This window comes from Salmo trutta, chromosome 4 (genome assembly GCF_901001165.1).
Source record: "Salmo trutta chromosome 4, fSalTru1.1, whole genome shotgun sequence".
NCBI lineage: Eukaryota > Metazoa > Chordata > Actinopteri > Salmoniformes > Salmonidae > Salmo > Salmo trutta.
Window position 1 is genome coordinate 30,789,234 of NC_042960.1, and position 23,907 is coordinate 30,813,140.

Consider the following 23,907-nt stretch of genomic DNA (forward strand, 5'->3'; position numbering starts at 1 on the left):
TGCTATTTTTATTTAATTTTTTTAGTTGTTTGTAACTTATTTTTTAACTTATTTTGTACATAATGTTGCTGCTACCGTCTCTTATGACCAAAAATTACTTCTGGACATCAGAACAGTGATTACTCACCACCAACTGGAACTCCCACTGCCATCCATTCTATTGGCCAACGTGCACTCATTGGAAAATAAAACTGATGACCTACGATCAAGATTATCCTACCAACGGGACATTAAAAACTGTAATATCTTGTGTTTCACCGAGTTGTGGCTGAATGACGACACAGATAATATAGAGTTGGCGGGATTTTCCATGCACCGAGAAGCTACGTCTGGTAAGATGAGGGGTGGGTGTGTGTCTATTTGTCAATAACAGCTAGTGTGCAATGTCTAATATTAACGAAGTCTTGAGGTATTGCTCACCTGAGGTATTGCTCGTACCTTATGATAAGCTGTAGACCACACTATCTACCACGAGAGTTCTCATCTATATTATTCGTAGCTGTCTATTTACCACCACAGACCGATGCTGGCACTAAGACCGCACTCAACCAACTCTATAAGGCCATAAGCAAACAAGAAAATGCTCATCCAGAAGCGGCGATCCTAGTGGCCGGGGACTTTAATGCAGGCAAACTTAAATCCGTTTCACCAACTTTCTACCATCATGTCACTTGTGCAACCCGCAGGAAAAAAAACTCTAAATCAAATCAAATTTATTTATATAGCCCTTCGTACATCAGCTGAAATCTCAAAGTGCTGTACAGAAACCCAGCCTAAAACCCCAAACAGCAAGCAATGCATGTGAAAGAAGCACGGTGGCTGGGAAAAACTCCCTAGGAAAAACTCCTGAGAAAGGCCAAAAACCTAGGAAGAAACCTAGAGAGGAACCAGGCTATGAGGGGTGGCCAGTCCTCTTCTGGCTGTGCCGGGTGGATATTATAACAGAACATGGTCAAGATGTTAAAATGTTCGTAAATGACCAGCATGGTCAAATAATAATAATCATAGTAATTGTCGAGGGTGCAACAAGCACGTCCGGTGAACAGGTCAGGGTTCCGTAGCCGCAGGCAGAACAGTTGAAACTGGAGCAGCAGCATGGCCAGGTGGACTGGGGACAGCAAGGAGTCATCATGCCAGGTAGTCCTAGGGCTCAGGTCCTCCGAGAGAAAGAAAGAAAGAGAGAATTAGAGAGAGCATATTTACATTCACACAGGACACCGGATAAGACAAGAGAATACTCCAGATGTAACAGACTGACCCTAGCCCCCCGACACATAAACTACTGCAGCATAAATACTGGAGGCTGAGACAGGAGGGATCAGAAGACACTGTGGCCCCATCCGATGATACCCCCGGACAGGGCCAAACAGGCAGGATATAACCCCACCCACTTTGCCAAAGCACAGCCCCCACACCACTAGAGGGATATCTACAACCACCAACTTACCGTCCGAAGACAAGGCCGAGTATAGCCCACAAAGATGTCCGCCACGGCACAACCCAAGGGGGGGGCGCCAACCCAGACAGGAAGACCACGTCAGTGGCTCAACCTACTCAAGTGACGCACCCCTCCCATGGACGGCATGGAAGAACACCAGTAAGTCAGTGACTCAGCCCCTGTAAAAGGGTTAGAGGCAGAGAATCCCAGTGGGAAGAGGGGAACCGACAAGGCAGAGACAGCAAGGGCGGTTCGTTGCTCCAGCCTTTCCGTTCACCTTCACACTCCTGGGCCAGACTATACTTAATCATAGGACCTACTGAAGAGATAAGTCTTCAGTAAAGACTTAAAGGTTGAGACTGAGTCTGCGTCTCTCACATGGGTAGGCAGACCATTCCATAAAAATGGAGCTCTATAGGAGAAAGCCCTACCTCCAGCCGTTTGCTTAGAAATTCTAGGGACAATTAGGAGGCCTGCGTCTTGTGACCGTAGCGTACGTGTAGGTATGTACGGCAGGACCAAATCGGAAAGATAGGTAGGAGCAAGCCCATGTAATGCTTTGTAGGTTAGCAGTAAAACCTTGAAATCAGCCCTTGCCTTAACAGGAAGCCAGTGTAGGGAAGCTAGCACTGGAGTAATATGATCAAATTTTTTGGTTCTAGTCAGGATTCTAGCAGCCGTATTTAGCACTAACTGAAGTTTGTTTAGTGCTTTATCCGGGTAGCCGGAAAGTAGAGCATTGCAGTAGTCGAGCCTAGAAGTAACAAAAGCATGGATTAATTTTTCTGCGTCATTTTTGGACAGAAAGTTTCTGATTTTTGCAATGTTACGTAGATGGAAAAAAGCTGTCCTTGAAGCAGTCTTGATATGTTCTTCAAAAGAGAGATCAGGGTCCAGAGTAACGCCGAGGTCCTTCACAGTTTTATTTGAGACGACTGTACAACCATCCAGATTAATTGTCAGATTCAACAGAAGATCTCTTTGTTTCTTGGGACCTAGGACAAGCATCTCTGTTTTGTCCGAGTTTAAAAGTAGAAAATTTGCAGCCATCCACTTCCTTATGTCTGAAACACAGGCTTCTAGCGAGAGCAATTTTGGGGCTTCACCATGTTTCATTGAAATGTACAGCTGTGTGTCGTCCGCATAGCAGTGAAATTTAACATTATGTTTTCGAATGACATCCCCAAGAGGTAAAATATATAGTGAAAACAATAGTGGTCCTAGAACGGAACCTTGAGGAACACCGAAATTTACAATTGATTTGTCAGAGGACGAACCATTCACAGAGACAAACTGATATCTTTCCGACAGATAAGATCTAAACCAGGCCAGAACTTGTCCATGTAGACCAATTTGGGTTTCCAATCTCTCCAAAAGAATGTGGTGATCGATGGTATCAAAAGCGGCACTAAGATCTAGGAGCATGAGGACAGATGCAGAGCCTCGGTCTGACGTCATTAAAAGGTCATTTACCACCTTCACAAGTGCAGTCTCAGTGCTATGATGGGGTCTAAAACCAGACTGAAGCGTTTCGTATACATTGTTTGTCTTCAGGAAGGCAGTGAGTTGCTGCGCAACAACTTTTTCTAAAATTTTTGAGAGGAATGGAAGATTCGATATAGGCCGATAGTTTTTTATAATTTCTGGGTCAAGATTCGGCTTTTTCAAGAGAGGCTTTATTACTGCCACTTTTAGTGAGCTTGGTACACATCCGGTGGATAGAGAGCCGTTTATTATGTTCAACATAGGAGGGCCAAGCACAGGAAGCAGCTCTTTCAGTAGTTTAGTTGGAATAGGGTCCAGTATGCAGCTTGAGGGTTTGGAGGCCATGATTATTTTCATCATTGTGTCAAGAGATATAGTACTAAAACACTTTAGTATCTCCCTTGAGCCAAGGTCCTGGCAGAGTTGTGCAGACTCTGGACAATGAAGCCCTGGAGGAATACCCAGATTTAAAGAGGAGTCCGTAATTTGCTTTCTAATGATCATGATCTTTTCCTCAAAAAAGTTCATAAATTTATTACTGCTGAAGTGAAAGCCATCCTCCATTTGCGAATGCTGCTTTTTAGTTAGCTTTGCGACAGTGTCAAAAAGAAATTTCGGATTGTTCTTATTTTCCTCAATTAAGTTGGAAAAATAGGATGATCGTGCAGCAGTGAGGGCTCTTCGATACTGCACGGTACTGTCTTTCCACGCTAGTCGGATGACTTCCAGTTTAGTGTGGCGCCATTTCCGTTCCAATTTTCTGGAAGCTTGCTTCAGAGCTCGTGTATTTTCTGTATACCAGGGAGCTAGTTTCTTATGACAGATGTTTTTAATTTTTAGGGGTGCAACTGCATCTAGGGTATTGCGCAAGGTTGAATTGAGTTCCTCGGTTAGGTGGTTAACTGATTCTTGTCCTCTGACGTCCTTGGGTAGGCAGAGGGAGTCTGGAAGGGCATCAAGGAATCTTTGGGTTGTCTGAGAATTTATAGCACGACTTTTAATCTTCCTTGGTTGGGGTCTGAGCAGATTATTTGTCGCAATTGTAAACGCAATAAAATGGTGGTCCGATAATCCAGGATTATGAGGAAAAACATTAAGATCCACAACATTTATTCCATGGGACAAAACTAGGTCCAGAGTATGACTGTGGCAGTGAGTAGGTCCAGAGACATGTTGGACAAAACCCACTGAGTCGATGATGGCTCCGAAAGCCTTTTGGAGTGGGTCTGTGGACTTTTCCATGTGAATGTTAAAGTCACCAAAAATTAGAATATTATCTGCTATGACTACAAGATCCGATAGGAATTCAGGGAACTCAGTAAGGAACACTGCATATGGCCCAGGAGGCCTGTAAACAGTAGCTATAAAAAGTGATTGAGTAGGCTGCATAGATTTCATGACTAGAAGCTCAAAAGACGAAAACGTCATTGTTTTTTTTTTTTAAATTGAAATTTGCTATCGTAAATGTTAGCAACACCTCCGCCTTTGCCGGATGCACGGGGGGTTTGGTCACTAGTGTAACCAGGGGGTGAGGCCTCATTTAACACAGTAAATTCATCAGGCTTAAGCCATGTTTCAGTCAGGCCAATCACATCAAGATTATGATCAGTGATTAGTTCATTGACTATAACTGCCTTGGAAGTGAGGGATCTAACATTAAGTAACCCAATTTTGAGATGTGAAGTATCACAATCTCTTTCAATAATGGCAGGAATGGAGGAGGTCTTTATACTAGTAAGATTACTGAAGCGAACACCGCCATTTTTAATTTTGCCCAACCAAGATCGAGGCACAGACACGGTCTCAATGGGGAAAGCTGAGCTGACTACGCTAACTGTGCTCGTGGCAGACTCCACTAAGCTGGCAGGCTGGCTAACAGCCTGTTGCCTGGCCTGCACCCTATTTCATTGTGGAGCTAGAGGAGTTAGAGCCCTGTCTATGTTCGTAGATAAGATGAGAGCACCCCTCCAGCTAGGATGGAGTCCGTCACTCCTCAGCAGGCCAGGCTTGGTCCTGTTTGTGGGTGAGTCCCAGAAAGAGGGCCAGTTATCTACAAATTCTATCTTTTGGGAGGGGCAGAAAACAGTTTTCATCCAGCGATTGAGTTGTGAGACTCTGCTGTAGAGCTCATCACTCCCCCTAACTGGGAGGGGGCCAGAGACAATTACTCGATGCCGACACATCTTTCTAGCTGATTTACACGCTGAAGCTATATTGCGCTTGGTGACCTCTGACTGTTTCATCCTAACATCGTTGGTGCCGACGTGGATAACAATATCTCTATACTCTCTACACTCGCCAGTTTTAGCTTTAGCCAGCACCGTCTTTAGATTAGCCTTAACGTCGGTAGCCCTGCCCCCTGGTAAACAGTGTATGATCGCTGGATGATTAGTTTTAAGTCTAATACTGCGGGTAATGGAGTCGCCAATGACTAGGGTTTTCAATTTGTCAGAGCTAATGGTGGGAGCCGTCGGCGTCTCAGACCCCACAACGGGAGGAGCAGAGACCAGAGAAGTCTCGGCCTCCGACTCCGACTCGCTTAATGGGGAGAACCGGTTGAAAGTTTCTGTCGGCTGAATAAGCGACACCGGTTGAGCATTCCTACAGCGTTTCCCTCCAGAAGCCATGAGAAAGATGTCCGGCTGCGGGGACCGTGCGAGGGGGTTTATACTAACGTTACTATCTGTACTTGCTGGTGGCACAGACGCTGTTTCATCCTTTCCTACACTGAAATGACCCTTGCCTAACGATTGCGTCTGAAGCTGGGCTTGCAGCACAGCTATCCTTGCCGTAAGGCGATCGTTCTCCTGTATATTATGAGTACAACGACTGCAATTAGAAGGCATCATGTTAATGTTACTTAGCTTCGGCTGTTTGAAGTCCTGACGAACCATGTCCAGATAAAACCTCCGGGGTAGGAAAGTTGAATGAAAAAAAAAAAAGTTGAGTGAGGGAAAAAGTAAAAATATACGGTAATGAAAAAGTAAAAACCGTCAGGTAGCAAAGTAAAAACGGCAACAAAAACGCACAACAGCGTAAACAAGTCTGCAAGTTGTGACCGGAAACAGGAAACAGACCACCTTTACTCCACACACAGAGATACATACAAAGCTCTCCCCCACCCTCCATTTTGGAAATCTGACGATAATTCTATCCTCCTGATTCCTGCTTACAAGCAAAAACTAAAGCAGGGAGTAACAGTGGCTCGCTCAATACAGAAGTGATCAGATGACGCGGATGCTACTATACAGAACTGTTTTGCTACCACAGACTGATAAGTTCCGGGATTCATCCAATGGCATTGAAGAGTATACCACCTCAGTCATCGGCTTCATCAATAAGTGCATTGACGACGTTGTCCCCACAGTGACCGTACGTTCATATCCCAACCAGAAGCCATGGATTACAGGCAACTTCCGCATCGAGCTAAAGACTAGAAATGCCGCTTTCAAGGAGCGGGACACTAATCCGGACGCTTATAAGAAATCCCTCTATGCCCTCAGATGAACCATCAAACAAGCAAAGCGTCGATACAGGATTAAGATTGAATCCTACTACACCAGCTCTGACGCTCGCCGGATGTGGCAGGGCTTGAAAACTATTACTGACAACAAAGGGAAACCCAGACGCGAGCTGCCCAGTGACACGAGCCTACCAGACGAGCTAAATGCCTTTAATGCTCGTTTCGAGGCAAGCAACACTAAATCATGCACGAGAGCAGCACTGACATTTTTAACCTCTCCCTGACCGACTCTGTAATACCTATATGTTTCAAGCAGACCACCATAGTCCCTGTGCTTAGGAACACAAAGGCAACCTGCCTAAATGACCTCAGAGCCGTAGCACTCACGTCTGTAGCCATGAAGTGCTTTGAAAGGCTGGTCATGGCTCACATCAACAGCATCCTCCCGGATACCCTAGACCCACTCCAATTCGCATACCGCCCCAACAGATCCACAGATGACGCAATCTCAATCGCACTCCACACTGACCTTTACCACCTGGACAAAAGGAACACCTACAGTATATCACAAAAGTGAGTACACCCCTCACATTTTTGTAAATATTTGAGTATATCTTTTCATGTGACAAAACTGAAGAAATGACACTTTGCTACAATGTAAAGTAGTGAGCGTACAGCTTGTATAAGAGTGTAAATTTGCTGTCCCCTCAAAATAACTCAACACACAGCCATTAATGTCTAAACCGCTGGCAACAAAAGTGAGTACACCCCTAAGTGAAAATATACAAATTGGGCCCAATTAGCCATTTTCCCTCCCCTGTCACGGTCGTCGTAATGGATGGACCAGGGCGCAGCGGGTATGTGAATGCTCATTTTTATTAAACACAAAACAAAACAAGAAAACGGATGACAAACAGTCTTGTAGGCTCACACAGCAATACAAAGAACAATCTCCCACAATCCCCAAAACAAACAAACTCCTAATTATAGGACCTTCAATCAGAGGCAACGATAACCAGCTGCCTCCAATTGAAGGCCCCAATCCCAAATACTAAACATAGAAATAAACACCCTAGAAACAGACATAGAACTGTACAACATAGAACTAAACCAAAAACCAGAAACATAAATAAAACGCCCCTCTACATAAACACACACTCAAAACCGTATAAAACAAATACCCCCTGCCACGTCCTGACCAAACTATAATAACAAATAACCCCTTTACTGGTCAGGACGTGACATCCCCGGTGTCATGTGACTCGTTAGTGTTACAAGGTCTCAGGTGTGAATGGGGAGCAGGTGTGTTAAATTTGGTGTTATCGCTCTCACACTCCCTCATACTGACTGGTCACTGGAAGTTCAACATGGCACCTCATGGCAAAGAACTCTCTGAGGATCTGAAAAAAAGAATTGTTGCTCTACATAAAGATGGCCTGGGCTATAAGAAGATTGCCAAGACCCTGAAACTGAGCTGCAGCACGGTGGCCAAGACCATACAGTGGTTTAACAGGACAGGTTCCACTCAGAACAGGCCTCGCCATGGTCGACCAAAGAAGTTGAGTGCACGTGCTCAGCGTCATATCCAGAGGTTGTCTTTGGGAAATAGACGTATGAGTGCTGCCAGCATTGCTGCAGAGGTTGAAGGGGTGGGGAGTCAGCCTGTCAGTGCTCAGACCATACGCCGCACACTGCATCAAATTGGTCTACATGGCTGTCGTCCCAGAAGGAAGCCTCTTCTAAAGATGATGTACAAGAAAGCCCGCAAACAGTTTGCTGAAGACAAGCAGACTAAGGACATGGATTACTGGAACCATGTCCTGTGGTCTGATGAGACCAAGATAAACTTATTTGGTTCAGATGGTGTCAAGCCTGTGTGGCAGCAACAAGGTGAGGAGTACAAAGACAAGTGTGTCTTGCCTACAGTCAAGCATGGTGGTGGGAGTGTCATGGTCTGGGGCTGCATGAGTGCTGCCGGCACTGGGGAGCTACAGTTCATTGAGGGAACCATGAATGCCAACATGTACTGTGACATACTGAAGCAGAGCATGATTCCCCTCCCTTCGGAGACTGGGCCGCAGGGCAGTATTCCAACATGATAACTACCCCAAACACACCTCCAAGACGACCACTGCCTTGCTAAAGAAGCTGAGGGTAAAGGTGATGGACTGGCCAAGCATGTCTCCAGACCTAAACCCTATTGAGCATCTGTGGGGCATCCTCAAACGGAAGGTGGAGGAGTGCAAGGTCTCTAACATCAACCAGCTCCGTGATGTCGTCATGGAGGAGTGGAAGAGGACTCCAGTGGCAACCTGTGAAGCTCTGGTGAACTCCATGCCCAAGAGGGTTAAGGCAGTGCTGGAAAATGATGGTGGCCACACAAAATATTGACACTTTGGGCCCAATTTGGATATTTTCACTTAGGGGTGTACTCACTTTTGTTGCCAGCGGTTTAGACATTAATGGCTGTGTGTTGTGTTATTTTGAGGGGACAGCAAATTTGCACTGTTATACAAGCTGTACACTCACTACTTTACATTGTAGCAAAGTGTCATTTCTTCAGTATTGTCACATGAAAAGATATACTCAAATATTTACTCACTTTTGTGATATACTGTATGTGAGAGTGCTGTTCATTGACTACAGCTCAGCGTTCAACACCATAGTGCCCACAAAGATCATCACTAAGCTAAGGACCCTGGAACTAAACACCTCCCTCTACAACTGGATCCTGGACTTCCTGATTGGCCGCCCCCAGGTAGTAAGGGTAGGCAACAACACATCTGCCCCGCTGATCCTCAACAATGAGGCCCCTGAGGGGTGTGTAGTCAGTCCCCTCCTGTACTCACTGTTCACCCATGACCACGTGGCCAAACACGACTCCAACACCATCATTAAGTTTGCTGGCGACATAACAGTGGTAGGCCTGATCACCGACAACGATGAGACAGCCTATAGGAAGGAGGTCAGAGACCTGGCAGTGTGGTGCCAGGACAACAACCTCTCCCTCAACGTGATCAAGACAAAGGAGCTGATCGTGGACTACAGGAAAAGGCAGGCCGAACAGGCCCCCGTTAACATCGACGGGGCTGTAGTAGAGCGGGTCGAGAGTTTCAAGTTCCTTGGTGTCCACATCACCAACACACTATCATGGTCCAAACACAGGAGACTGAAAAGATTTGGTGCGGGTCCCCAGATCCTCAAAAAGTTCTACAGCTGCACCATCAAGAGCATCCTGACCAGTTGCATCACCGCCTGGTATGGCAACTGGTCGGAATCTGACAGTAAGACGCTACAGAGGGTAGTGCGTATGGCCCAGTACGTCACTGGGGCCAAGCTTCCTGACATCCAGGACCTATTTAATAGGCGGTGTCGGAGGAAGGCCCAAAAAATTGTCAGAGACTCCAGTCACCCAAGTCATAGACTGTTTTCTCTGCTACCGCACGGCAAGCGGTACCAGAGCACTAAGTCTAGGACCAAAAGGCTCCTTAACAGCATCTACTCCCAAGCCATAAGACCGCTGAACAATGAATAAAATGGCCAATGGACTATTTACATTGACACCCCCCCACCATTTGTTTTGTACACTGCTGCTACTCGCTGTTTATTATTTATGCATAGTCACTTCACCCCTACCTACATGTACAAATTACCTCAACTAACCTGTATCCCCGCACATTGACTAGGTACCAGTACCCCCTGTATATAGCCTCGTTATTGTTATTTTATTGGGTTACTTTTTATTATTATATATTTTTAATTAATATTATTATTATTTGTATTTATTTTTTTACTTTAGTTTATTTGGTAAATATTTTCTTAACTCTTCTTGCACTGTTGATTAAGGGCTTGTAAGTAAGCATTTCATGGTAAGGTCTACACCTGTTGTATTCGGCGCATGTGACAAATAAAGTTTTCTTTTATTTGATGTTATAGACAGAAGCTAGCTACATGGCATACCAATCCGAACTCATCTCTCGGAATGTCCAGCCCGTCCATTATCTCAGCCAATCATGGCTAGCGGAACCAACTAGGCTCGTAATTTAACAATTTTATTAGTATTTACAGATAATACTTTTGTTAAGGCACATGAAAGTTCACATGTTCCATAAGGCATTTCTGCCCAAAAAAAACACATTTTGATAAAAATACAAAAATTGCGTTCAAATGCCTCTCCTGTGGTGTAGTGAAGCGCGACATACGCCTACTTTCCTGAAATGTGTCACATATAGTGTTTTGGAATTAAACTCTTTACATGTAAACTGTATGTTTTTGCATGTGTTGGAGGGAAAATACATAGACATCTCACGTTAGTTTGGTCTGACAAGACAAGGGAAATTCTGCAGTGTTCTTGTGGATTTAGCAGAGAATGCAAAGAGTGGACTTTTCACGAGCACGACAGACTACTTGTTTTTAACGTTAATTGTAGTCTCACTAATACAGGGAATATGATGTCTCTACCTTTGTTATGTATTGCTAAACTCTTGTAGTCTCCAAGCTGCTCTGGCCTAGGCGGACATCTTTATTCTCCAATCTGCATTAATCTAACGATCCAAGAGAGAATATATACACCCACTTAGACCTCCTGTCGCTAAACATCAACCAACAACTCAGAATAGTCAAATTTTTATCCTTCCCCTCCCGTTCCGTCACCCTCTGTGTTAAGTATTTTTTTTCAATAACAGTAACTAACTGTATTTGTACGTCAAATCGATTCCCAGACCCGGCTTCATATCTGCCCAGCCTTATCCTTTTCAAAGCTTATCTTAATTGGCTGTAGGGCAGGGCTGAGTTATGTCAGATTAAAATGCATGTGGACTGTGCTGTCATCACACGCACACAAACACACACTAACGGAGGGGCTGACTCTGTAGTAGCACAGGGATCAGAGAGCAGCTACCCCGCAGGATGGCTCTCTTTGATGACGTCACCGGTCCCTTGACCCCCGGCTGGGCCCTGGGAGCATGCTGATGCTGAAGCAGGAGTTTTATGGAGGATTTATCTATCACTGTGACAACAGGGATGGGAATGAGGGGCTGGGGGCCTATGTTGACAGAGGCAGCAGGACATCTCTCTCTTTCATTATCTCTCCCTCTCTCTTTCTTTATTTCCCTCTCTCTGTCTGTCAATGTCTTTTCTTTACCAATCACTCACTATCTGTTTATGTCTCTCTTTGTCTCTCCCTCCCTATGCATGCTGCCACTCATTCTCTGTCTGTCTGTCTGTCTTCTGTCTCTCTCTCTCTCTCTCTCTCTCTCTCTCTCTCTCTCTCTCTCGCTCTCTCTCTCTCTCTCTTTCGCTCTCCCTCCTCCCTAGTGGGAGAGCAGCTGAAATTGATGGGTACAAATCCAGCAGACAGGGAAAATGATTGAATCCTAACTCGCAGTGAAGATGAAAATATTTGCTCCCCGTGCTGTGGCCTGTGGGGGCCTGGGACTGAGAAACCCATCCAGGCGTGGCAGGGTTGTGTGTCTGCGTGCGTGTGTTTCTGTATGCTTGTGTATGTACGTATGTGTGTCTGTCCTGGTTCAATACATGCAGCCAGAGCGCCCTGGCCTGATGGAACAAGTTGCCCCGACTTTGTCTCGATTGTCTCCGGGATGAGGGGAGACGGCGGGAAAGAGTGCGAGGGAGACGGGAGGGAGGGAGAGATGAGGCTCCATCCATCACTCTCAGTTCATCCCTGTCCATCACTGTCAGCTCAGGGCCATTTTAAAACACATTCACCCAGACCATGGGCCAGTTAACACCTGACTGCCTGCCTTCGTTTCTCTCTCTCTCTCTCTCTCTCTCACTCTACCTCTCTCTCACTATATATCTGCCTGTCTTTCTCACTCTCTTTCTCCCTTCCTTACTTCTCTCTCTCGTTCTCTCTCCAATTAACTCTTGCTGTCTCTCACTCTCTTTCTCACACTGTCTCTCTCTATCCTCTTTCTCTCTCTCACTCATCCTCTCTCTCTCTCTCGCCCTCCCACCCCTCTCACCATCTAGACACAGATAACAGATACTTGAGATGGTGATTCTCTGAGGAGGTTGAGAGAGAAGCACTCATGAAGGATGTGGGCTTACTCGGCAACATGTTGAGATCAGTGTCTCTATGACCCTCAAATCAAATTTTATAAAATCATTTTATTCGTAAACATCAGTTGTGGACTAACAATGAAATGCTTACTTATGGGCTCTTCCCAATATTGCAGAGAGAAAGAAAATAGAGAAATAATAGAAAAGTAAAACATGTCATGATAAAAGTACTAATAGATACACAATGATTAACGATAACTCGGCTATATACAAGGGGTACCAGTACCGAGTCGATGTGCAGTGGTAGATATGTACATATAACTAGTGACAGACAGTAGCAACAGCGTATGTGATGATTAAAAAAACGTTTATTAAAAAAAATGGTCAATGCAGATAGTCAGGGTAGCTATGTGGTTAACTATTTTGCGGTCTTATGGCTTGGGGCCAGAAGCTGTTCAGGGTCCAGTTGGTTCCAGATTTGGTGCATCGGTATCGTTTGCTGTGCGGTAGCAGAGAGAACAGTCTATGACTTGGGTGGCTGGAGTCTTGGACAATTTTTAGGGCCTTCCTCTGACACGGGTTGGTATAGAGGTCCTGGATAACAGGGAGCTTGGCCCCGTAATGTAGCGCCAAGCAGGTGCCATACCAAGCGGTGATGCAGCCAGTCAAGATGCGCTCAATGGTGCAGCTTGTCGTGCCCTCTTCACAACTGTGTTGGTGTGTTTGGACCATAATAGATCCTTAGTGATGTGGACACGGGGGAACTTTAAGCTCTCGACCCGCTCCACTACAGCCCTTACAATGTGAATGGGGGCGTGCGCGGCCCTCTGTTTCCTGTAGTCTTGCTGACGTTGAGCGAGAGGTTGTTGTCCTGGCACCACACTGCCAGGTCTCTGACCTCCTCCCTGTAGGCTGTCTCATCGTCGTCAGTGATCAGACCTACCACCGCCATGTCGTTGACAAACTTAAAACATTTTACTGCAGCGGGCTAAATCAGGGTCACACAGAATGATTCGTGGTAGTCTTAATGAAACAAAAGTATACACCTCACACACATGGTTATGGGCTTAAAAAAAGAAGACCCCTTGTACCATGTCAGATATAAAGTTGAAATGTATTACATTTTAAGTTTGCATCCCAATATTACACTTTATAAACATCACAGAAGACTGAACTATAACATAGAAACACCGGATTGAGTCAGTTTTGAATTATGACAAATATGAATAACATTCCACCCATGAGGCCAAAGAAGGCACTTTTGGTCATTGACTGTAGGAAAGGGCTACTGGATTTGTTCTCGGCCCTCCGTTTTCTGTAGTCTACGATCAGCTCCTTTGTCTCGCTGACGTTGAGGGAGAGGTTGTTATCCTGTCATCAGGCTGCCAGGTCACTGACCTCCTCCCTATAGGCTGTCTCATCATCATCATCGCAAACTTACAGTGGTTCTTTCTTTAAAAGTTACAAGTTTATGCCGCGACTGTTTGTGGTAGACGGTGGCATTCTCTCATTGCACCACACTATCACAAGGGGGAGTTAGAACGTTCATCTTATCGGTAGTCTAAACTGTGGCAATTAATGGAGGCGTTTTCATCGTCCTGCATCAGGCAACAACAACAAAAACTGTCGGTGGTCCTAGAGTTAAGAGAGAACTTGGGTAAATACAGTGGGGGAATTTCACTTGACATGTGGACTGACGATTTTCAAAGAATAGGCACGGTGGGCTTTTGGTTTCTCTCCCTCTATAACCAGAAATAAATAATTCTAAATAAGTGGCTTTATTTACAAATTAGTAAGAATGTCTCACCCCATGTTCAAGAATGGCCTTTTCCCCTTCACTTTCGGTTATTTGAAACGAAATCATCTCCAAAATATCCTTCTTTTTTAAACAAAGCGATTATTATTATTATTAACCCTGCATTATAATTATATAAAAGTCCCTTAGAAAAGACGTATTCTCACAGATCAGATTTTCCCTAACGAAAGAAATGTGCCTTAGATATTAATTTAGAATCCTCCAATCCTCTAAATGTAATTATTGAAGGAGAGTCACGTCATTGGCGTAGAGTCAGGCGTCATTGGCGGAGTTGAAGAGAGCGAGGAACGAGATGGAGTCACAATCCATGCCAGGCGATCATGCAGATGATTATTTCAACTACATTTTAGTTGCAACAAGATCGATCAGGTTTAAATCAGGAGACCTACATGTAGAGATAAAAGCAAATATTTAGATATATTGTAGGCCTACCGTAGGCGACATGATTCTCACTAGGGTTGAGTAATGTGCTGTTAAAAGTGCTGTAGGTCTTATGTATTTATTTTTATTGAACCTTTATTTTCCTACATAAAGGTCTACTTTCTCTGCTGGTGTCTTGACCCAGTTTATGCCCCCATTTGCAATGCAAACCATAACGAATTACTATGGGAATAAATGGAAGAAAATGCAAGTGGAAGGGGGAAAAGTAAGGAACTTCTCTGTCGGCCCTGGATGCCTTTTGAAAACATGTTTTCACAAGGGCTATTAGCAGGACAATAGACATGATGTGGTCCCAAAAACATCTCTCTGACATAGGGTCCAACATATCTCTTGATGATGATTGAGCTCGGGCCGATTCCGGTGTGAGTTATCTGGCCCAAATGTGTTACTTGGGGCTCGGGCCAATTGTGGCTACTCTCTGGCAGATGATTACACGGGCAGCTTTATATAACATTTCATTATTTATTTATTTTCCCATATTTTATCACTGTTTCTGTGATCAAAAAAATGTAATTAACATTTAAATTAAATTATTTAAGAGTCCTGTTTAAGTAGTATTTTAGTATTTTGATACTTTGTGCAAGGCAATTGATCAGCGTTAAAAAACTTTGTGGATGGGGCCTCCCGATTGGCGCAGCGGTCTAAGACACTGCATCGCAGTGCAAACTGAGTTGCTACAGATGCCCAGCATTAAAAAAAATTGTGTGCGGCCACGCAGTCGTGGGTGACCAGGGAGTACAGGAGGGGACTAAGCACACACCGCTAAGGGGCACCCCGTGTTGAGGGTCAGCGTGGCGTATGTGTTGTTGCCTACTCTCACCACCTGGGGGTGTCCCTAATGTTGACATATTATGGATAGACATCTATTTTCTGATGCATTAGTTCCGTGTGGTTACAGGGTAAATTCTGCGTGGTTACAGGGTTAAAATAGAAACAACTCAACGTTTTGGGGAATGTTTAAAACCAAATAGTACAAAATGACGTGCTATTACCGTCAGGTATCATCAGTATTCTCATGGCTTGCACTGTGAACCGCAGTAGCGCTGTGGTCTGAGCAGAACGCTTCGGCTCCGAGCATCACGAGTTTGCGCCCAGTGCTGGGCGATCATTTCACATTTTTGAGGTGAGTGCCAAGGAAGGCATATATCGACGATGTGTGTGTGTTTACTGTTACCGCTGTGTGTTTGTGCGTGCATCGTGAATCAGGGCGTGCGTGCAGTTGTGTTGGAGGTCAAATCAAAGGTATCTTCCCGTGTGGGAATTATTCAAAAAACATGAGTCATGCTCTTTCCCTTTGCTTTGGGTAGAAGTACGCCTTGGGTAGAAGACATTCAAACAGGAGCACACACACACACACCACCCCAGGAAAATAACCCGTGCTCCGTGTGTCCATGTGGGAATTTTTCAGAAACATTAGTCATGCTCGTTCACTTTGCTGAGAAATAGGCCGTGGGTAGAAGATGTACAAACAGGAGCACACGCACCCCCACACACACCACCCCAGGAAAATACACCGTTTTGAGGATCTGCAGTATCAGGAATAGAAAGGCATGCTACGGTCTGATGATTCATGGACCACATTCTCTCTTTACGTCCTGAGATAGACAGAGACAGGAGGGAGAGAGGGTGTTGAAGAGACAATTATGGGAGTATCCGTGAACAATTATGTTTGTTGAAAAGAGGAAACGGAGACCTATATTCAGAGTTCCTAGGTCAAGCCATATGGTAACTATCGTCATCTTTGTGGATGGTTGTCACATAGAATGTGGGGTTGGTTGTCACTATCGACTACATGATAATGAATACCAATCTCTTTTGTGCTTGCGCAATGAAGAGCTCCCTTCCTTGCCTCGCTCTCACACATATTTTTTCTGTCACACACGCATACCCGAGATGGGGCTGGTTGTCACAAGTGGACAGTGTGTGTTTGATGGCTTATAACACCATGTTGGAATACGATATGAGGATAAAAGGGGTCGCCGTTTCAACCAAAGACCTTGGTCTTTCTCCTGTTATTGAAGATTGATTTGATGATTTTTTTTATGTGATTTATTTAAGTGTCATAGACCTACTGCTGCCCAGCCCACATGTACTCAAAACAAAATACATTTTTACAAATGATATGCATACAATAATCATGGCAAGTACAGCTACCATCTAGCCACACTACACAAACAGTATATTTTTACTTCTCCTCCAGGCATTGTGAACAAACTGAACTTTGGCTTTTTGTTAGGTTCAGGGGTGTAGTTCTCTTTGATGAGAGAGTACATTCTAAGTTTAGGTTTAAACCAAATGTCAGCTACTCATTTTCAGAAAAAGCTTGTCCTTGATTCGGTTAACAACACATGGTAATTTGTTCCGGCAAATCAGTTTCCCCAAAAATCTAAGGCAATCATCTCTTGTAAGATATACTGGTGCTGAGAAATACGCACAAGTAAAAAGTGTGACAACCAACCGCGGTCTTCCCTACCTTGCTACCTGTTTAAACTGTTTCACAGCATTAGAATGTGCGCCTTTGTCATGCTAAGTAAGCCTTGTCAGAGCCAGAACGGCCCACATCCTATCTCCTGTTTCCGTAGCGTGCGGCAGACTGACGTACAAGTACACCCCCTAGACGGGATAATGGTCTGCCGCGGGGCCTAACCCTCAATCCATGCCTTAATGCCGAGTACCAAGGCAAGCAGATAAGTCTTCAGGTCCCATTTTCTTCGGTCTTCGGTATGACTCGACTGGGGACTTAACCCCCTCTACCGATGTTCTCATCGCAGTAACGTTCTCGTGGTTGTTTTCCGTCTACGTTCTGTCTCAGGGGCGAGCTTCTACTTCTTGCCTCGGGTCTGTGGTCAGTGTTTTCATCAATTGGAATGCTCTCATGCTGCATCTCTCTGTTGTCTCCCAGGGAAGAGCCCGTACCTGATGTTCACCAACCGTCACGAGATCCGTCGTATTGACCTAGTGAAGAAAGACTACACCCAGGTGGTCCCCACGCTGAAGAACGCTGTAGCCCTGGATGTGGACGTCACCACCAACAAGATGTACTGGTGTGACCTATACCACCGCAAGATCTACAGGTAACGCATACACACGCATACACACGCGTACACACACAGTGCACAATCCAATATATGTACACTCACTCGAAGCTTTTATCCATCTGCTGTCTGTGTGATTCAAATGAGAGGGCGCTTATCGGCCTGACATTACAGAGTGGCCTTGCTCGCCTCTCTACTCTCTCCTCTCTCTCCTCTCTTGACTGACTGAGTGTGTACGCTGATGGCTGCTGAAGGCTGCGCCACACCACTACTCCCTATGTGTACAGATAGTGGCGGGCTCATGAGTCACAGCTCTACCCATCCAGGCCTATTTGCATTGCGAGTGCCTCATTAGTGTGCAAAAGAAAACTACTGGACATGCATACGAGCATGCAGGACACGTACTAGCTTCTATTCCTGTCAGACTAAACAATGTGCTGATTGCCAGAACATTCAGAATGAGGTGGAAGAAACCGTCCGGCTCTTCCTCCGCACTTGCTTCTGTCCCATCCACCGCTCCTCAAAATCTCTATCGTTGATGACGCTGATGCCTGAAGGACACCTGGAATGGAGAGATGGATAGTGCAGGACGGGGCTGTTTGTCCTTCACACATATAGCCAGAAACACACACTGGTGTATGTGTGTTTGTGTGTGACAAGCTTTCCACCATCCCCGCCTGTATCTGTTGGTGTCACTCGAAGCCTGCCAGGTAGTGGGAAGGAGGGAGGGGCACTAAATCATCTCAGTCGGACCATATGCTGCCTCTAATTCCTCAGCCTGAATAATCACCCCATTACTCATCACACACACACACTCACGCACCCACACACACCCCAGGGCCTGAGAAGGAGAGAGGACACAAATACACTCATTTGGAATTTATACGTAGTCTTTATGTAATCCACTTCAGAACTAGCACATACCAGGAGGGCACTCACTGGTGGTGTCTTAAGTGTAAAGATCCTATACACCTCCTTCTGGAGTGCCACATCAAGTGCACATGCTGTAGACGAGTATTAGTGTACGGGTAGCATTCATATACACTTTTCCGCACTCTGGTCTGAAATTGCAGTGTTGTGTACCAATCCCTGCCGTGCTAATGTTAGCCACCGCCCACACAGCTCGATACCCACTGGGAAGCTACGGATATTATACATTCCCCTGTTGTGTACTAGTCGTAACTACTTACGCGAGATTGGTTCTTTGGGGAGGAGTGGTGAGGTGTGTCCGTGGTGAGCCAGTGTTATCGTCCTCCCTCGTTATTCTATCTCTAATTACTAGTGATTAGCGCGGTAGCGGTCTATGCAGTCGATGCAGCCCTGCTGGGATTATTACATCTGAGATCAACAATAAATAAATAAATAAATAATAAATAAACAATGGCACAGCTAATTAACGAGACAATCTACCTCCCCTGTCTGTCCCCATCCGCCTCTCTCTCTCTCTCTCTCTCTCTCTCTCTCTCTCTCTCGTGTTCTTCCCCATGTGTATCTCATCTGTCTCTATCTCATCCTGCTCCTAATTCTTAACACCGCTCTCCGTTTTCTTATTCAACACCACCGTCCTCGGTTCCACTCTCCCAGTTTGTACTCCCTCTATCTCCCTGTTGTGTTAGGGTGTAAATTGTGACACTGCGTCCCGGTAAAACCAAATCGCTCCTACAGGCCTAGCCAGGTAGTGGAGGTGTAATGTTCCATAGTGAAGCTGCTCTGTCTCCTCTCAGCTCATCCCATTGCTGTTACTCAGACAAGTCAGACAAGAAGAGTGGCTGGCTGTTTTGTCTGCTGATCAAAGGAGACAGGACCATCTGAACAGCTGTTTTATGTAGGAAGTACTGATGTTGGATCTTAATTTGATCATTCATTTGCATGAGAACTTTCCTGCAATGCAGGAAATGTAAAACGTATAGTGTATTTGAGTTTTAAAATGGCTTCCATTACAAAAAATGTATCAACCTCAGAAGAAATGTCCATTAATTATAATCCACATTTAGCATTTTACATTTCCTGTTGCTGCAGGATTATTTTCCTGCTGTAGCAAACTTGCTCAAATTAAGATCATACATCTGCAGGAGGAGAACAGAAGTTGTTAAAGGTGTGTCAGGTTAAAGTGTCCCTGTCTGGGAATTACTGGCCAGCACAGTCCCTCCCCCACGGTGACAAGAGCCTATCAGAAGTTTTACTGTCCAGGATAGGCTGTTGTCACTATGAGGGGGGACTATCAGAGGTACACTACATGACCAACAGTATGTGGACACCTGCTCGTCAAACATCTCATTCCAAAATCATGGTCATTAATATGGAGTTGGTCCCCCCCTTTGCTGCCAAAACAGCCTCCACTCTTCTGGGAAGGCTTTCCACTAGATGTTGGAACATTGCTGCGGAGGACTTGCTTCCATTCAGCCACAAGAGCATTAGTGAGGTCGGGCACTGATGTTGGGCGATTAGGCCTGGCTCGCTGTCGTCTTTCCAATTCATCCCAAAGGTGTTTGATGGAGTTGAGGTCAGGCCAGTCTAGTTCTTCCACACCGATCTCGACAAACCATTTCTGTATGGACCTCGCTTTGTGCACAGGGTAGGGCTGTCCCTGACCCAAAAGAATCTTGGTCTACCGAAAGTGGTCTGTTCTTTCGACCAATCGGTTGGTCAAAAATTTGAAACGTGTATTTTCCATATATAGACAAACTTCAGGGGCGGACTGAAACAATAATTCAGGCCGGGAATTTGACTCCATCCCAGGCCACCCTGTTCACATAAACCACCAGACCGCTAATTTTGTAGGCTAACCCTATTTGTTGATGTAACGGGTACCACACTAGTTATACATTTGGTCATTATGTTAATCTGGGAAGAAAGTTATCCACATTACAAAACACAAACATTTGGGACTGACCAACAAGTAGCCTATCTGAACACTGAGTTTTCAAGGTATGCTATGGCTATAGGTGCAACCTCAAAAAACTCACTAGGAATACACCAATCATAGCACATACAAATGTACAAGGCTAGACACAAAACAATTAGCCTCCACTTTTTAAAAAGAGAATGAGATATACAGAGTTAGCTCAAATGTTGAAATGATTATCTTTATATTCAAGCATCAAGCATATCAAAGGTATCAAAAAACTTCACACATTCATGGAACTTGAACATAAGCTACAACAATGTAAGTAAGTATAATACAAAAGTCGAAAAAGGCATTCCTCTACAAAAAAATGTAGATTACAATGTTCACATCTATACACTGAGTCAATGAAATTGAACATTGGGTACATAACTGCAAGTATAATACGAAAGTCCAAAAAACATACCTCTGTACAAAAGCTTTAACTCACAGCAAATGTTCTTTCACCATTGTCAGCCTGTTAATTAACCTGTTGAGGCCAGGGGGCAGTATTGAGAATTTTGGAAAAAAATATGTGCGCATTTTTAACTGCCTCCTACACCAACTCAGAAGCTAGAATATGCATATTATTGTTCAGGTTTGGATAGAAAACACTCTGAATTTTCTAAAACAGTTTGAATGGTGTCTGTAAGTATAACAAAACTCATATTGCAGGCAAAAACCTGTGAAAAATAGATTTAAAAAAATGAGAATTTTGTGACTGTACTATTTAGTGTCATTGTTTTAAAGATACCACAGTGAGAAAGGATTCTGTTCGCAACTCCTACTGCTTCCACTAGATGTCAACGATCTTTAGAAAGTTGTTGGAAGCATCTGTCATGAATACAGACCGAATAAGAAAGCTTACAAGTTGACACGTCATCACTTCATTTTTTGCGCCTGCGCATGAATCTGAGAAGAGAGTCTTTGTCATTATCGTTTATTCTAGACACTTGATAGGTTGTGTGAAAATATTACTGATGTTTACTGATGTTTCACGTTAAAAATGAAACAAAAGATTAGTGCTAAACAACGTTTGACATGTTTAAACAAACGTAAATAGATTATTTACTAGGTTTTCTTTAGCTTTTCGAAGTGACTTTACAGTGCCCACCTCATTTTGTGGGAGCCTACTGAACGCTAACTATTTGGACATAAATGATGAACTTTGTCAAAAGAAACCACATTTGTTCTGGACCTGGGAACTCTGGCAGCGCCTTCTGATGGAGATAATCAAAGGTAAGGGGATATTTAGAATGTTATTATCGATATTAGATGATGCTAATGCTAACGGTATAGCTTAGCTTAGCATATAGCCTATTGTTGTTAGCATAGTACCCAGTTTATGCAAAATGTGATTTCCCAGTAAAGTTATTTTGAGATCTGGCCATTCGGTAGCAATTACGAGATGATAATATATTATTCTTTGAATGACAATATTATAATTTACCAATGTTTTCGAATAGTTATTCCGTGATTTGTAATGCTGGATTCACTGGGTGCATTCGAGCCGAAAAAAATTCTGAATTTCACCGCGACTGTAAATGCTGTTTTTGGATATAAATATGAACTTGATGGAACTAAAAATGCATGTATTGTATAACATAATGTCCTATGAGTGTCATCTGATGCAGATTGTCAAAGGTAAGTGCATAATTCTAGCTAGTTTTCTGTCTGTTGATGCCCTTCTTTGAATTGGCTAAACATTACATGCAGCTATTGTCAATGTACTCTCCTCACATAACCTAACTTTATGCATTCTCTGTAAAGCCTCGGAAAATCGGACAGCGTGGTTAGATTTAGGAGATATATCTTTCAAATGGAGGAAAATAGTTGATTATTTGATTATTTGAAATGATTACTCTTGCAGTTTTGAATTCCCCGCCATGGTCACATGACAATGAATCCCATTACCGGGATTAGATCGGGATAAGATCCTCAACATTAAGGAAGAGTCATAGCGTAGCTACTTCAGAGTAACCAGGAAGTAATTACCACTGGTAAACTAGGCGGCGCAGTAACTCACTGCTCTCTGCCATCTTGTCAATGATGTCATCTTTGTCAAGTCCCAAAAGAATCTACTTCTCTGTTGCCATCAAAAGGAACTCATCAAGGTTCACTTGAGTGAGGGAGGTTCTTAGGTGGTTCTTCACAAATTTCCGGGTGGAGAAGGTCCTCTCACAAGACACCTGAGTGATGGATAGGGTGAGGAGGAACTTGTAGCCCAAACCAATGATGTGATACGCATCCGTGAGCAGATTGTACTGAGACAGGAGAAGATAGCAGCATATCGGGCAGTTTTTACATGTGGAACAACTTCTGCTCATCAACTCCACACGTTCATTAGGATCATCAAAGCCTTTCCCTGATTCATCACTGGCGGCGGGGGCCCTGGTGTTGTACTTCTCCAATGCTGACTGTTTCAGTCTTTCCCACTGTTGTGCAAGGCTGATCAGTTCAGCCTGCAATGCCTCAACAGTGGCATGTTCATCAAATTCCAGTAAGCATTTGCTGAGCAACTTCATGGCTGTCTTTGGAAGGCCCTTTTCTCTGATCTCAGGAAAATGCTTCTGATTCATGCAGGAGACATCTGCACACAGCACTGCATTTGCTGCATAACGGCGGTGAATACTTTCAACAACAGTGTCCAGTACCACATTGTGGATCTTGATTTTGTAATCCATGTCTGTATTAGCAATGGGCTCGTCTTCTGCCAACTGACCTGGTTTTCTCTTCCTTTTTTTGTTCTCGTATCTGGGAGAGCAGTCTGAGCTTCGGCATCACAGTCCTGCTGCTCCTCCAGAATGCCATTGGCCCACTCAACAAAGTCATTTGCTGCTGTGCAGTGCTGTGCTGTTACGATATCCATTCCACTTGTTTGCAAGTATTTAAAGAAAGGGGACGTCTGCTCAAAAATCCTGAGAAAAACCTCAGCTGTGAGTATGGTTTTATACTATAGGAGAGCATCCTTGTACCCTTGGGCCTTCCGTCAGATGCCAGGTTTTATGGTCACATCCTTTTCAATTATTTCCATAGTGATGACCACATCCGTGTAAAGTGCACGGTCAGGCGTTGCAAAGCTTCCAAATGTTTTCCTCAAGGCCTCGTCTTTGGCCCACCAGCGTGTTTCACCAATTACATCAAGCCGTCTGTCTCCTGTCCTCACTGGTTTCCTCCCATAGCTTCATGCGCTTGTAGGAATCTCGAATGAACACTGCAATGTCATTCAGTAGTGAGAAAAGGGATTCACTTGCCACAGCAACCCCAGTGGTGTCAGTTAGCACAAGGTTGAGGACATGTGAGTAACACCATATGTGTACTTGG

The 23,907-nt window shown here is 44.4% G+C and overlaps 1 protein-coding gene across 4 annotated transcripts in view; it reads left to right on the plus strand.

Moving 5' to 3' along the window:
• Window positions 1–23,907, plus strand: part of lrp8 (low density lipoprotein receptor-related protein 8, apolipoprotein e receptor) — a 270,817-nt gene that overhangs the window by 217,610 nt on the left and 29,300 nt on the right. For all 4 annotated transcript variants that reach the window (XM_029750462.1, XM_029750464.1, XM_029750463.1 and 1 more), the window contains exon 10: window positions 17,567–17,738. In XM_029750462.1, coding sequence (XP_029606322.1) covers window positions 17,567–17,738 — 172 coding nt within the window. The remainder of the gene's footprint in view (window positions 1–17,566; window positions 17,739–23,907) is intronic.